At 51.1% G+C, this 16,619-nt stretch overlaps 1 protein-coding gene across 3 annotated transcripts in view; it reads right to left on the bottom strand.

The window, feature by feature from the left end:
* Positions 1-16,619, bottom strand: part of AACS (acetoacetyl-CoA synthetase) — an 80,948-nt gene that overhangs the window by 50,466 nt on the left and 13,863 nt on the right. For all 3 annotated transcript variants that reach the window (XM_073021220.1, XM_008005188.3, XM_008005189.3), the window contains exons 4-5: positions 8,195-8,308; positions 2,887-2,984 (exon numbers count right to left, since the gene is read on the bottom strand). In XM_073021220.1, coding sequence (XP_072877321.1) covers positions 2,887-2,984; positions 8,195-8,308 — 212 coding nt within the window. The remainder of the gene's footprint in view (positions 1-2,886; positions 2,985-8,194; positions 8,309-16,619) is intronic.

Here is a 16,619-nt window from a genome sequence, read left to right as displayed (position 1 = left end):
CTTTACAAAATTCTCTGAGATTCAAAGAAACATAATTTCAAAGCAAGAGAAAACATGATTCCAAAGGGAAGACATTCACGTTTCATTGTAGTTTCTGAAGAACGCGCCTTACTGAAAACGGGGCACCGTCTGAAGTTTAACATGGTGACGCTGGAAATTAAAAATGGGACCTCGTTTTTAAGTAAACCGATGCAGGGAACTGTCCACGAGCCCAGAACCCATCAGCCTCGGCTCAGTTCCAGCCCCACCTTGTCAGCAACTCCAGGAATTCATCCCAGTTAGTTTTAGCCCCTGAACAAGGATAGTAAACAGAGAGTGAGCAGAGGCTTTGGCCCAATTGACCTGTGCCAGGTCCTTACTCAGCTCCGACAGCGGGTGTCCAGGTGTCTGTGGGACCAAGTGCTGTGCCACATGGCATCCACGCAGGGCCTCCCACGCCGGGTGCATGCGGCCAGGAGTGCTGCCCAATAATGCCTGCCATGAAGCCGCCAAATGCCGACAGACTCCCTGCCAACCGGCTAGATCTCGATTCGAGTGCGAGTAACGCGTGTCACACACACCCCCATCTCCGGCCGGATGGAGTCTATACCTCGGACACTAGCAAAATGAGGGACAGAGAGAAGCATCTCAGCAGGAGGGCGGGTGGCCCTGTTTTCTAACCTGAGACATAGCCGCGACACCTGGGACTATTCTCTTCCCAGAAGCTGCGGGAGCCATGGCGAGCAGAGCCATGCTGCCATCTAGTGCGCCCAGCAGCTCGGCCAGCACTTCCCGCTCCAGAGGCGGCTCGGGGAGGCTGTGATTCCAGAAAACCCTGGACCAACCCCGGCCAGGAAGCAGTGTCCCAGAGACCATGTTTGCTACAGAGCCATGCGTCCCTCCTGGGTCCTGCCAGGACGGGCAGATCCTGCTGGACTGGAGTCTGCAGGGAGTGACACGCACAGGACAATGACCCAGCAAGGCTGGATGAGGCCGTGAGACAGGCTGGGGTCCAGCCCTGCCACTGCAGCCATGCAGAGTCAGAGGCTCTCCCTCCCTCCGCCCCCTGGCCTCAGACACACCACCAAAGGCACCATTCCAGGAGCTCTGATATCACCTCTCCACGCAGAGGGGGCTACACTCCAGCCCTGGGAGGCCATGATCACTCCCCTGCCACACACGGCTCTCCCAGCCTCTTACAACCCATTTACAAAACGTCAGTCATAATTGAACTCAAAACACACCCATCTCCCAACTAGCTAACAGTAGCTAACACTTACTGGGCTGGCCTGGAGGGTCACACCCTGTCCCCAGCTCCACACAAACGTGGCCCCTGCCATCTGCACGGGCTCCCCGAACTTGCACTAACATTGCTGCCGTTCGCCCTCTGGGGACACCAGGGCGCTTGCCCAGGGACACTGATCAAGGAAGCTGCGTGGAGCACAGGCAGCCAGCCTGCCCGGCCTTGAGCACACCCGGCCATTTGCCATCTCACCCTGGGGCCCTTCCCTCTGCCCTGGACAGCCTGGCTCAAGGTCGGCTGAGGGGTCTGAGTGTCCAGGAACCCCACCCCTCCAGACCCTCCCACAAAGACACCACTGGCCCCAGCAGCCCAGGCAGCCCCCACAGAGGGCCCTGGGGACAGGGGAGGCCACAGGGTGAGTTTCTGTCTCAGGTCAGTCCCTGCTGACCTGGGGAGGTCCTGGGGTGAAATGGCCTGGGAAAGAACACAGGAAAATTCCAGAAGGCAGGGCACGGCCATCCAGCCAGAGTCCAGATCTACAAGGTGGCCACGCCCTCCCTGAACCCAGCAGGGCTCCATTCTCAGCCCGGCTGGTGCTGCAGCCTGACGCATGGCCGGCCAGTCTCACTCCTCCAGGCCTGTGTCTGATCTCTCCTTCCACGGTGTGGAGAAAGGAGACTCCTCCTCCAAAATCTTACTGAAAAAGCAAGCCTCTAAGTGGACATGATTTCTAAGCTCATACCCAAAAGCCTCCCCTGTGGACAAGCACAGACACCAACTCCACACACTGGGCTGTAAAGGGCCAGCAGCCATACTTGCGGCTGGTGCTGCTGACCGACGCACAGCACAGGGCCTGGCCCAGAACAGGGGCAGCTGGCACCAGGAGGAGTGGTCAGGGACCCGGACGCTGCATGTCCTATAACGGGGTCTCATGGCTCCTGAAGGTCCCTGACGTCCAAGGCTCTGCAGCCAGGAGAGGGCCCTGGCTGGGGAGTGGGGGCCCCAGGAAGACCTGCTCTGCGGCTACTTCATTTGCCCCGTGGAGGGATTTAGAGGCCGGGGGGCCACAGTGGGGATCAGCACATGCTTCCGGCCCTGCCTGGGCCACTCTGGGCAGCTGGACACACCCTGGGGCGGTTTGGGGACAGAGAGGCCGCCCTCCCAGAGTGCACACCCACACAGCACGAGCACAGGTCCAGAGGAAGGGGCTGGAAACAGCAGAAACCAACACAAGGAGGTCCCAGGGAACTTCTGCAAGTAAGACTTTGAGAACAAAAATCTAAAAAACTGTCCTCAGACAGAGGACACAGACTTAGCAAACCTCACGTGGTCACTAAGTCCCAGGTGAGGAAGACAGGGCTAGACCTCACTAGCCCTTAACAACACTGGCTGCTGCATTCGCCACCTGCCCAGGTCTTCCATGAGCACGGCGGGGGGCGGGGGGCAGGGGGCGGGGGCGGGGCGGGGCGCGTCAGGACTGCTTGAAAGGAAGAACGAGACACAAGTCTTTCTGGCTTCCTTCCCCACAGAGGCCGCCGCGACGCCTCCTCCTCCTGCCAGGCTCACGCTGCTATCGGGCTCCCCTGGGAATTCAGCCCCTACAGCCGCTACCCAGGAAGCTCACAGGGCAAGGGGTGCCCCGTCTGCCACAGACCCTGACTCACATTCACCCCGAAGTCTGGGGACGTGGAGCTCCAGATGGCGCCAATGCTTGCGGCAGCCAGCATCGCCTCAACAGCGTGCTCACTGTTGGGTAAATAACCTGTGGAGAAAACACAGGAAGAAGCCTTGGGTTCAGGGTATGGGAGGCAGCAGACATCCAAAAGGTTCCTCTGAGAGCCAGGGTCAGAGTGGGAAGGGGGCTGGCCTTGAACTGCCTGAGGATCCTGACCACCATCCCCCACCCAGCTAAATCACCTGCTGCCAGCCTGTCCACTCCCCACCATCCCCCTGCAATCCATTCTCCATGCTCTGATGACAGTGACCCTGTGGCCTCTCCTCCCTCTGCTCCCTGTCTCTCCCTGGGATCTGGTCACAGCAGCCTTCTTCCAACTCCTCAGTTGTCCTAATTGCCTCCTGCCTCAGGGCCTTTGCACAGCTGTCTGATCTGCTGAACACTCCTCCATGCACACCAGCAGTCTCCACTCAGTGTGCGCTCATCCTGCAGCTCTTCACTCAAATGAAACTTCCTCAGACCAGCCTTCTCCAAGGCCGTCTTGCCAACCTGGTGAACTCAGGTCTCCCAACTAGTAACCTTCGAAGCACACTGTATTTCTCCTTCACCAAACTTAGCATAACTGCAAATGAATAATCACCTGTGTAACTGGCTGTTTAGTATCTGGGTCTCACATGAGGGCTGGGACTTTGCGTGTCTTGTTCTTTGCTTTACCAAATGCCTTTTACCATGCCCTGTACATCAAGGGTCCTCAGATATTTGCTTGCTGGCAGATGGATGGATGGACAGATGGATGGATGGATGGAAAGAAGAAAGGATGGATGGATGATGGATGATGAATGGAGGATGGATGAATGAATGAATGGACAGATGACAGATGGAGAATAGATAAATGGATGGACAGATGGATGATGGGTGAATGGGTAGGTAGAGAGAAGAATGTATAGACAGTGGATGGATGGATAGTTGTATGGATGATGTATGAGGGATGATGAATGGAAGATGAATGGATGAATGGGTAGATAATGGGTGGAGGATAGATGAGTGGATGGAGAGATGGATGATAGGTGAATGGGTAGGTAGAGAGAAGAATGTATAGACAGTTGGATGGATGGACGGATGGATAGTTGGATGGATGGATAAGTGATGGATGATAAATGGAAGATGGATGGATGAATGGGTAGATAATAGGTGGAGAGATGAGTGGATGGATAGATGGATGATGGATGGATGGGTAGGTGGAGAGAAGAATGTATAGACGGATGGATAGTTGGATGGATGATGTATGAGGGATGATGAATGGAGGATGGGTAGATGAATGGATAGATGACGAGTGGAGGATAGATATATGGATGGATAGATGGATAATGGGTAAATGGGTAGACAGAGAGAAGAATGTATAGATGGATAGATGGATGGATAGATGGATGGTTAGATAAATGATGGAGGAGGGATGACAAATGGGAGACAGATGGATGAATGGGTAGATGATGGGTGGAGGATAGATAAATGGATAGATGGATGGATGATGGATGGATGGGTAGGTGGAGAGAAGGATGGATAGATGGATGGGCAGATGGATGGGTTGATGGATGGCTGCACAGACAGGTGGACTGGTGGATCGTTGGTTGGATGGATAGAGAGAAGAGGGAATGAAGAACACAAGCAGTACTGTCAAGAGCCATATTCGAGCCCACAGAGGGCAGAGGTCCTCAGGCCCTCCACCTCCTAGCTGGCCGGCTTTCATGACAACAGAGGCAGGGAATCCTCATGGCCACAGAAACGATGATCAATTAACCAGATCACTCTACACATTCCAGAGGAAAGGACCTGTACAGTCAGGCAGAAGGCAGTCGCGAGACAAAGGGCCATGGCCAAGGCCTCATCAGAGCGAGGCGCAGCTGCCCAGGTGCGCCCCCAGGGGTCCCTGGTCGGCTGGCTCCCTTTGTCCCCCCTTCTCCCCCCGCAGTGGGTATTTCTGTTTGTCTAGATTCATACACGTCTCCCCTGCTGGGCCATAAGCATCCAAGGGGCAGGGGTCACACCACCATGGGGTTCCACGCACATCCAGTAGATGGATGGCGTTTACTGAGTTTGCCACAAAGATGAGACTTGGCTGTGAGTGTAAACTGAAGCATCTCAACACTGTCACCCCCAGGGGCAGGGCAGGACTCAGTGCCCAGGGGAGGCTGCTTAACCAGCTGACTCCGTGTGACTGACAAGTAAGGAGGAGCTGGCCCTTCTCCCATGGCACATCAGACACCAACCCTGGGGACCACTTCACAGACAAAGGAAAACGGAGCTAGGCACAGCTTTAACTCCATCTTTCCAAGACTCTAAAGCATCCAACCCCATTTAATCCGCAGAATCATTTTCTAGTGTTTTCTGGGAAACTTAAAGTCCCAAATCCTAGTAACTGTGATCAGGTCAAACTGGTATCCAACTGAGACCCACGAAATGGCTGGGGCACAAGGGATCAGCTCAACTCTGAAGAGTCCAGGGCGTCGGGGCCAGGTGTCTCCTCAAAGAAAGCACAGCCCAGAGGAACCCTGACTGTCCCCAATATAACCTGTTGTGTCTCTCCTTCACTCAGAAATGTTTGCTTCAAAAGATTTTTTTTTTTTTTTTTTTGAGACGGAGTCTTGCTCTGTTGCCCAGGCTGGAGTGCAGTGGCCGGATCTCAGCTCACTGCAAGCTCCGCCTCCCGGGTTTACGCCATTCTCCTGCCTCAGCCTCCGGAGTAGCTGGGACTACAGGCGCCCACCACCTCGCCTGGCTAGTTTTTTTGTATTTTTTTTAGTAGAGACAGGGTTTCACCGTGTTAGGCAGGATGGTCTCGATCTCCTGACCTCGTGATCCGCCCGTCTCGACCTCCCAAAGTGCTGGGATTACAGGCTTGAGCCACCGCGCCCGGCCCAAAAGAAGATTTTTTTAAATGAGAATTGGAAGGGAAAAAAAAAAAAAAACTGGAGTTAGAACATTTTGCATTCCTTTGCAAGACCTTAAAAGTGTACAGATTAAATCAGACCAAGAAGAACCCAAAAAGTGAGGTTTTGGCCTCAAAAATGCCTGCTCTGTGACTAGACACAGCGGCTCACACCTGTAATCCCAACACTTTAGGAGGCCAAGGCAGGAGGATCTCTTGAGCCCAGAAGTTTGACACCAGCCTGGACAACATAGCGAGACCCTGTCTCTATGACAAATACAAAAATTAGCCAGGCATGGTGGCATGTGCCTGTAGTCCCAGCTACACAGGAGGCTGAGGTGGGAGGATCCCTTGAGCCCAGGAGTTCAAGCCTGCAGTGAACCATGATCATGCCACTGCAGTCCAGCCTGGGCAACAGAGTGAGACCCTGTCCCCAAAAAAACAAAAAAAAAAACAAGCCTGCTTTGATGATCAGCCCAATACCCATAGTCATTCATTCAATAAACATTTCTTAGATGCTGCTGGGTGCCAGGAACTCTCTATGAAGTAAGATACAGCAGTGAGGAGAAAACAGAGCCCCTGCCCTCTAGTACCGAGGACACATGTGCACAAACACACCAAGATCCCTGCAGTTTCAGGTGAGCCATGAGGACTACGATGAAAGCAGGTGCAGGAAGAGTGGGATGCATTTTTCGAAGGCTAACCAGGAATGGCCTCTGAGGAGGTAACGTGTGAGCGGCAACCCCGATGAACCAGGGTGAACCCTGAGGATAGGCCAAAGGAGAACAGGCCGCCGAGGGCTGAGACAGGAGGCAGCCGGCATGCCCATCACTGGATTCCTTTCTAGTCAGCTACCAAAGGCTAAGCACCAACTCCATGCCCAGTCCTGTTACACAAGGGGGAGGCGGGGCAGGGTAGTGGGGCCTGGCGCACAGGATTCTTGGTCCAGCCGCTTACTGCACTTACAGACGACAAGGCTGCCCAGCTCCTCCTGCCTCTTTGCAAACAAGCTGAACAGCAATCTGCAGTAAGTTCCCTCGGGAGAGGCACCCCCATGCCAAACACCAAGGCTCCAAAGCCCAAGCCCCTCCCCAGTGGCTTTTCCTGCCACCCAACTCCTGTGGTCCTTGTCCCATGATATGGAGCGGAAAGGGCTCCCACCAGGGCTGCACTGGAAGATAAATCTCCTTTGTCTACACCTGCTCATCCCCATGTACACACCTACCTGCATCTCAATTAACTAACAAGTTGCTTGGGATAAAGAACGGGTCCATGCACAGGCCTTTACATTTTTTCCAGAAGTCAAGGTGAAAGGAAAATTGTAAGAAAAATACCCAAGTAGGGCTGGGCATGGTGGCTCAGGCCTGTAATCGCAGCACTTTGGGAGGCCGAGGCAGGCGGATCACAAGGTCAGGAGATCGAGACCATCCTGGCTAACACAGTGAAATCCCGTCTCTACTAAAAAATACAAAAAACTAGCCGGGCAAGGTGGCGGGCGCCTGTAGTCCCAGGTACTCGGGAGGCTGAGGCAGGAGAATGGCGTGAACCCAGGAGGCAGAGGTTGCAGTGAGCTGAGATCCAGCCACTGCACTCCAGCCTGGGCGACAGAGCCAGACTCCATCTCAGAAAAAAAAAAAAGAAAAGAAAAATACCTAAGTAGTTCTTAGTGGGAAATCCTCAGTTGCTATCCCAGGGAAAAAAGGAGGGCCCCGGCCCAGAGCAGGAGGACAAGCCACACCTCAAGGTCTACAGATTCCAGCCCCTGCTCCTTCTAGAACAATCCCAACATGGGGCCTGCTTTTCGGTCCTACTTCCCTTGCTTTATGGCTCAAGGCAGGAAGAGTGGTCAGAACAGACCAGCACCGCAGGAAACTCTAGGCAGAGCAGAAGAAGGTGGACGAGGCCTTTGGGATCAGACCTGGGCACCTGCCCCACCTCCTGCCCTCCATGTTCCACCCCACAGAGCTCGTGTAGACGCCTCCTGCTCGCTGCCTCCAGGCTTTTCACAGGCCATTTCTGCTGCCCGGACTGCCCTTTCCTGCCCTGCCCCACTGCAGGGCTAACTCCTAAATGCACCTTCATTCCTCCAGCAAGCCCATATTGAACGCACTCCCTTGATGTTCCTGGAATTGTTTCAGGCTCTGGGACAAAGCAGGGAACAAAGCAAAGCAAATTCCTGACTTCGCAGAGCAGCATATTCTTTCAGCAATTTTCCTTCATCTCTTTTTTTGCTTTGCATTTAGAGTTCAAGTCCCACGAGGTTCCATGTAATACATGACTCCACCTCACTCAAAAGTTGTCTTGACCTTCACACCACCCATTCTAGCTTGGTCTCCTCCCTCAAACCATCACCAGCACCCAAAATACTTACCAACGACCCGATCTCCTTTCTTCACACCCATTTTCCTCATTGCTGCTGCAAACAAAGCCACTTCTTGCCTCAGCTCTTCAAAAGTCACCTTCACAATTTCCTCTTTGCCTTCCCCTGGGAAGAGAAAGAGAGTAAATTGTACACAGACCACCGCAAAAAGAAAAGTTGCAAGCCAGACACGGAATGAAAAATCCCACCTGTTTCAATGCAGGTTATTAATCCACATCCAGGGAAAACAGACAAAGGGAACACAAGCAAGATACAGGTCAACTTAACTTCACGCGGAAGAAAGGCTGTGTGAGAGCCAGCCGAGTAAATACACTAACACCATGCGCTGCACAGATTCTCTATTGGGCTGGGTGCAGGGGCTCATGCCTATGATCTCAGCACTTTGGGAGGCTGAGGTGGGAGGATTGCCTGAGCCAGGGAGTTCAAGACCAGCCCTGACAACAGAGTGAGACCTCCATCTCTACCAAAAATGTAAAAATGAGCCAGGCATGGTGGCACGCGTCTGTAGTCCCAGCTACTCGGGAGGCTGAGGTGAAGGATTACGTGAGCTGTGATCACACCACTGACCTCCAGCCTGGGCGACAGTGCAAGAACCTGTCTCTAAATAAATAAATAAATAAGATTTTCTACTGGGAATGCTTTTATTAACTGAAGAATCTTTTGATTATAATTGTAGGGTTTTTTTTTTTTTTAATAATTACAGATTCACATGAACTTTCAAAGAAAGTACAGAGAGGTCCCATGACCCCTCACCCAGCTTCCCCAGTGGTTATATCCTCCACAGAGTACAACAGCAAAGACAGGAAACAGAAATGGATGCAACATGCGTGTGGTTCCACGAAACAGACGTGGATACAATGTGCATGTGTGTGGTTCCACAAAACAGACGTGGATGCAACGTGCATGTATGTGGTTCCACAAAATAGACGTGGATGTAACGTGCATGTGTGTGGTTCCAGGAAACAGACATGGATCTAACATGCATGTGTGTGGTTTCACAAAACACATGTGGATGCAATGTGCATGTGTGTTTCCAGGAAACAGACGTGGATGCAACATACATGTGCATGGTTCCATAAAATAGATGTGGATGCAACGTACATGTGCGTGGTTCCACAAAACAGATGTGGATGCAATGTGCATGTGTGTGGTTTCACAAAACAGATGTGGATGCAATGTGCATGTGTGTGGTTCCAGGAAATAGACATGGATGCAAAATGCATGTGCAAGGTTCTTTGTCACCTTACGGAATTTCCTACAACCACCACAATTGAGACATAGGACATTTCCACCACCCCAAGCCCTTCCCTCCTGTTGCCCCTGTATAGTCATCCCTGACCCCTACACCACCCTCACCCCGGGCAATCACTTACATATTCTCTAGCTCTATCATTCTACCATTTCAAGAATGTTATATAGGCTGACAGAAGGGGCTCATGTCTATCATCCCTGCTCTCTGAGAGGTTAACGCAGGAAGATCATGTGAGGTTAGGAGTTCAAGACCAGCCTGGGTAAGACAGTGAGACGCTACAAAAAATGTTAAAACTAAGGCTAGGCAGGGTGGCGAATGCCTGTAATGCCAGCACTTTAGGAAGCCAAGGTGGGCAGGTTGCTTGAGTTCAGGAGTTCGAGACCAGCCTGGGCAACATAGTAAAACCTCGTCTCTACAAAAAATTTTTTTAAATATAGGCCGAGCACGGTGGTGCGCACCTGTAGTCCTAGTTACTCGGGATACTGAAGTGGGAGGATCACCTGAGCTCAGGAGGTTGAGGCTGCCATGAGCTGAGATCATACCACTGCACTCCAGCCTGGGCGACAGAGTAAGACCCTGTCTTGGAAAAAAAAAAAAAAATTTAAAACTAGCCAGGCGTGGTGGTATACACTTGTAGCCCTAGCTACTTGAGAAGTTGAGATGGGAGGATCATTTGAGCCCAGTTTAAGGCTGCAGTGATCTATGTTTGTACCACTGCACTCCAGCCTGAGCAACAGAGTGAGACCCTATCAAAAAGAAATAAAAGAAAGGAAAGAAAGCAAAGGAAGGAAGGAAAGGAGGGAAGGAAGGGAGGAAGAAATGTTACATGAAATATAGAAAGTGATCCTTTTTTTTTTTTTTTGAGATGGAGTCTTGCTCTGTTGCCCAGGCTGGTGTGCAGTGGTGTGATCTCGGCTCACTGCAACCTCCGCCTCCCAGGTTCAAGTAATTCTCCTGCCTCAGCTTCCCAGGTAGCTGGGATTACAGGCACCTGCACCTAATTTTTGTATTTTTAGTAGAGACGGGCTTTCACCATGTTGGTCAGGCTTATCTCAAACTCCTGACCTCAAATGATCCACCCACCTCGAACTCCCAATGTGCTGGGATTATAGGCGTGAGCCACCGCACCCAGCCAGCAGGTGACCTTTTAAGATTGGCATTTTTCATTTGGTGCAATGCCACTAAAATTCACTTAAGTTATTGCATGCATCAATAATTTACTTCTAGGCCAGGCACAGTAGCTCACGCCTGTAATCCCAGCACTTTGGGAGCCTGAGGCGGGGGAATCACCTGAGGTCAGGAGTTCAAGACCAGCCTGGCCAACACGGTAAAACCCCGTCTCTACTAAAAATATAAAAATTAGCTGGGCGTGGTAGTGGATGCCTATAATCCCAGCTACTCAGGAGGCTGAAGCAGGAGAATTGCTTGAACCCAGGAGATGGAGGTTGCAGTGAGCCAACACAGTGCCACTGCACTCCAGCCTCAGCAACAGAGTAAGACTCTGTCTCAAAAAAAAAGAAAAAAAAGGCCGGGCGCGGTGGCTCAAGCCTGTAATCCCAGCACTTTGGGAGGCCGAGACGGGCGGATCACGAGGTCAGGAGATCAAGACCAGCCTGGCTAACACGGTGAAACCCCGTCTCTACTAAAAAATACAAAAATTAGCCGGGCGTGGTGGCGGCGCCTGTAGTCCCAGCTACTCGGGAGGCTGAGGCAGGAGAATGGCAGGAACCCGGGAAGCGGAGCTTGCAGTGAGCCGAGATCCGGCCACTGCACTCCAGCCTTGGTGACAGAGCGAGACTCCGTCTCAAAAAAAAAAAAAAAATCACTTATTTTTATTGCTCAGTAGAATAATTTTTTAGAAGATTAAAAGTGACACAAGCTGTCAAAAACTTTGATAGTGCAGAAAAAAATAAATAAATAAAATGATCGACGACCCTAGTTATCAAAGAAATATATGTTAAAACAGGAAGATACCAATTTTCACCAAACAGACTGTACAAATAGGAAGGGACAGTGTGTAGCCAGCTTCCACGATGGCCCCCCAGTGACCCCTGCCCGCTGGTATTCACACCTGACCTGGGGAATCGATGGGTTACTGTGGAAAAGACAGTGACTTCTGAGCTGTGGTCATAAGAGACTGCACTTCCCATCTGGCTCACTCTGGGAGATGCCAGCTGCCATGCTGTGAGGTCACTGAGGCAGCCTCTGGAGAGGCCCACAAGAGGAGGGACGAGGCCTCCCACCAACAGCCATGTGAGCACATCATCTCGGACGTGGTTCCTCTAGCCTCAGTCGAGCCTTCAGATGGCTGCAGCGCCTGCCAACTTCCTAAATGCAACTTGATGAGTGATCACTCAGCTAAGCCACTGCAGGATTTGTAACCCACAGAAACCGGGAGGTAAGGAATGTCTGTTCTAAGCTATGGCTTTCAGGTAATCTTTGACACGGGAAGATAACTAATACAAGTAAGACTCGGTGTTGTGAAGGTACAGGAAAATGATCTGAAGATAATTTCTACAGTATAGAAGCTAAATCTTTTGACCATCACCCTTAATGCAAATATTTTGCTCCTGACTGATCATCACTTTTCAATTCTATAACGTGAATTATCTCTTTGTGTGTGTGTGTGGTTTTTTTTTGTTTTGAGACAGAGTCTCACTCTGTCGCCCAGGCTGGAATGCAGTGGCACTATCTCAGCTCACTGCAACCTCCACCTCTCAGGTTCAAGTGATTCTCCTGCCTCAGCCTCCTAAGTAGCTGGGATTACAGGCATGCACCACCACACCAAGCTAATTTTTGTATTTTTAGTACAGACGGGCTTTTACCATGTTGGCCAGGCTGGTCTCGAACTCCTGACCTTGTGATCCGCCCGCCTCAGGCTCCCAAAGTGCTGGGATTACAGGCGTGAGCCGCCGCGCTGGCGAATTATCTCTTTTAGAAAGTGAATAAACATCCTAATTTCCCTCTGGCTTTTTCCAGCCAGGTATTACAGCTCACACCTGTAATCCCAGCACTTTGGGAGGCTGAGATGGGAGGATCACTTGAGCCCAGGAGTTCGAGACTAGCCTAGACAACATGGGGAGGAACTGCTTGAGCCCAGGAGGTCAAGGCTGCAGTGAGTCGTGACTGCACCACTGCACTTCAGTCTGGGCAACAGATCAAGATCCTGCCTCAAAAACAAAACAAAACAAAACAAAAAAATCAGGCTGGGCGCAATGGCTCATGCCTGTAATCTCAGCACTTTGGGAGGCAGGAAGATCACTTGAGGTCAGGAGTTTAAGACAAGCCTGGCCAATATGGTGGAACCCTTCTCTACTAAAAATACAAAAATTAGCTGGGCATGGTGGCACGTGCCTACAATCCCTGCTACCTGGGAGGCTGAGGCAGAAGAATATCTTGAACCCAGGAGGCAGAGCCTGCAGTGAGCCAAGATGACACCACTGCACTCCAGCCTGGGCAACAAGAGTGAAACTCCATTTTTTTTTTTTTTTTTTTTTGCCTATTTGCCTAGAGTTGTAAGCATTTGCCCTTTATCCTTTCTTTGCTGCCCTGGGGTAGCCTTTTCATTACCTCTCCCACATTCCCAGCCCAGAAAACTTTCTATCATGTGAAAATACTTGGTAAGCTGATAGCTACTCTTCAAAAGCGAAATGTGCTGCGCAGGCAGCTGTTCTAACAATCTCAACACGGATGGGCTAATGCATGTCATTTGCTCCACTTGCTGGAGCATGAAGGCAATTGTGCACATATATGTATCTTTTTAAGTAGGGCATTGCATGGCCTCGACGGGGATTACCCATAGGAGAGATGAGTTCTGCTGAGAACGCCTGAGCGTGGAGCAGAGCGCCGTGAGCACCTGTACCCAGCTGGGTGAGTAAGGAACAAGTCAGGAAAACATGCAGAAAACAAAACACAATGATCTTAAAGCCCCCGAGCCAATAATCGGCTGCTCAGGCCCCTGCTTAAGTAAGGGATGCGATCTGTAAACTAACTGTGATCACTGGCTTGAGGGTCCCTATTCCCATGGCAATTATAAGGAAGGGAAGAGTTCATTAAAAGAAGGGGCTCTGCCAGGTGTGGTGGCTCGCGCCTGTAATCCCAACACTTTTGGAGGCTGAGGCGGGCAGATGACTTGAGGTCAGGAGTTAAAAGACCAGCCTGGCCAACATGGGGAGAAACCCCATCTCTACTAAAAATGCAAAAATTAGCCGGTGTGGTGGCGCACGCGTGCAACCCTAGCTACTCGGGAGGCTAAGGTGGAAGGATCACTTGAACTGGGGAGGTGGAGATTGCAGTGAACCGTGATCATGATACTGCACTCCAGCCTGGGTGACAGAGCAAGACTCCATCTTAAAAAAAAAATAAAATAAAATAAAAAGGCCGTGTGCAGTGGCTTACGCCTATAATCCCAGCACTGTGGGAGGCCGAGGTGGGCGGATCACGAGGTCAGGAGATCAAAACCATCCTGGCTAACACGGTGAAACCCCGTCTCTACTAAAAATACAAAAAATTAGCCAGGCGTGGTGGCGGGCACCTGTAGTCCCAGCTACTCCGGAGGCTGAGACAGGAGAATGGTGTGAACCCAGGAGGCGGAGCTTGCAGTGAGCCGAGATCGTGCCACTGCAGTCCAGCCTGGGCGACAGAGCGAGACTCCATCTCAAAATAAATAAATAAATAAAAAATTAAAAATAATTTAAAAAGGAGGGGGGCTCAAATATTTAAAAGGGAAGAGACGGTGGAAGTGAAGAGGAGAGAGGCTAAGGTAAAGGGGTAGGGGGTGTGAAACGGACACAGAATTATAACCCTGCCTCCTTAACCCACCCTCAAGACAGGGCTGGGTTTAAAAAAATAAAAGGCAACTGGCTGGGTTCAGCCAATACTGTATATAACTGAGAGGGAGAGACACCCCACCCAGTTCAGTCTCCACCCAGACACCCGTATTACCAGTTCTGGGAAGACTGGCTTATTTCATCACTGGGAATCAAGTATATTTTTAGTTTTTTAGTGTGGGGTTTACATTTTTAGTTTTAGGTTTTGGGGCCTTTTCTTAAGAAGATTCACATTTGACTGTTCCCACTTTCCAGGAGAAACCAGGACCTCATGAAGCGTCTGAGACATTGGGTTAAAGCACACGCATTTAAAAGGACCAGGAAAAGAAAACAGACGAAGCGTCCTCGTTCTCCTCCTCAGGATTACGAAAGAGGTGACTGGGTTGGCACCCTAGGGAGGTTCCCACATGCACTGCAGTACCTGGGGCAGGCCAGGCTCATGGGAGCCTCTTAGGGATCAATGAAATGTGGTCTGTCCGTACTGTGGAAGATTATTAGGACATAAAAGGAATGAAGTATGGATCCAGGCTACGCTGTGGATGAACCTTGGTAACACTGTGCTGAGCGAAAGCAGCCAATCACAAAAGGCCACGTATCGTATGATCCAATTATACAAAATGTCCAGAACAGGGAAACCCATGAAAGAAAGCAGAGAGGTGGGTGCCAGGAGCTGGCGGAGGCGGGAACAGAGAATGACTGCTAATTGATATGCGGTTTCCTTTCGGAAAATGGAAATGTTCTGGAACAGGGGTGGTGGCTGCACAACCTCTTGAAAATGCTAGAAACCACTGAGCTGTGTGCTTTAAAAGGGTATTTCTGTGGTATATGAATTATATGCCAATTGGAAGAAAAGAGCTGGCTGGGCGCGGTGGCTAATGCCTGTAATCCCAGCACTTTAGGAGACCAAAGCGGGTGGACTGCTTGAGCCCAGGAGTTCGAGACCAGCCTGAGCAACATGGCAAAGCTTCATTTCTACAAAAAAACTTAAAAAAAAAAATTTAGCCAGACACAGTGGTGCATGCCTGTGATCCCATCTACTCAGAAGGCTAAGGTGGGAGGATCACTTGAGCCTGGGAAGTCGAGGCTGCAGTGAGCCACGATCGTGCCACTGCACTCCAGCCTAGGCAAGAGAGTAAGACCCTGTCTCAAAAGAAAAAAGAAAAAAGAAAAAAAGGGGAAAAAAAATCTCTAACTCCTACCATTCCCCTTCCCAGAGCCTGGGTCCACTGACTCTCCCACCCGGGTCTGCCCCAGACTAATGTTTGAAGATTCACACGGACACACTGAGGGCCTACCTAGTTACACAACCAGCACACTCCTGAAACACTGGTGTAAACCAAGTCTTCTGAAACAGTGAGGGAACTCTTTCGACTTAAAGAATTTAAAGAAATCCTGGAGGCAATGTTCTCACTCATCCATCTTTATGAAGCTGGGACTTAATATCATGGTTTTCCTGAAAGCCTGGTACCACTGGTGGACACATCCACAAGCCCCAGAATCTTGCCTCTGAGCCACCTCTGCCACTGTCAGAGGAGTGACCCTGGGGACACAGAGATAGAGCACGGAGCAGTCTCCAAAGTCTCGTTTCCCATGATGCAACCCCTTCCCGTTCTCCACCCAGCAGCCAGGTCACCACAGGATCACCCAGCCCTTGCTCAGAACCCTGAGGATGGCCCACTCCCTCTCACACCTCCCCACACTCCTGGACCCACAACCGAGGCCCCCCAGCTCAGCCTTCCTGGCGTTCCCCACAGCCGCAGAGCCTCCTCCAGCCCAGGGCCTTCTTCTGGCTGTTCCCTGTGCCTGGGAACATGACTTCTGCAGAGTAGGAGGAGGAGATTCCAGGTACAGGGGTCAGCCAGAGGAAGGCTGCTTCTTCTTCAAGTTCCATCAACTCCTCCAAACAGGCTTTCCCTGGTAGCCCTGTCTAAAACAGCCCTGCACCCCACCCCATCATACCTTTTCCATCACGATGCGTATTCTTCCAAGCATATGTTTTCTTATTTATGGTTAAACCACCATGCTTTCCCCTCAGAACATGGGTCCCTCCCAGGTCAGGGAGCTTGTCTATCTCATTCAAGGTGCTGTCTTCCCGGCACCTTTCACAGAGGCTTTTTTTTTTTTTTTTTTTGAGACGGAGTCTCGCTCTGTCACCCAGGCTGGAGTGCAATGTCACAATCTCAGCTCAGTGCAACCTCCGCCTCCCGGATTCGTGATTCTCCTGCCTCAGCCTCCCGAGTAGCTGGGATTATGGGCGCCCACCACCACACCTGGCTAATTTTTTGTATTTTTAGTAGAAACAGGGTTTCACTATGTTGGCCAAGCTGGTCTTCAA

The sequence above is a fragment of the Chlorocebus sabaeus genome, chromosome 11, assembly GCF_047675955.1.
Source record: "Chlorocebus sabaeus isolate Y175 chromosome 11, mChlSab1.0.hap1, whole genome shotgun sequence".
Taxonomy (NCBI): Eukaryota; Metazoa; Chordata; class Mammalia; order Primates; family Cercopithecidae; genus Chlorocebus; species Chlorocebus sabaeus.
Note: the sequence above shows the minus strand (reverse complement) of the source record. Positions and strands in the feature narration are given on the sequence as shown.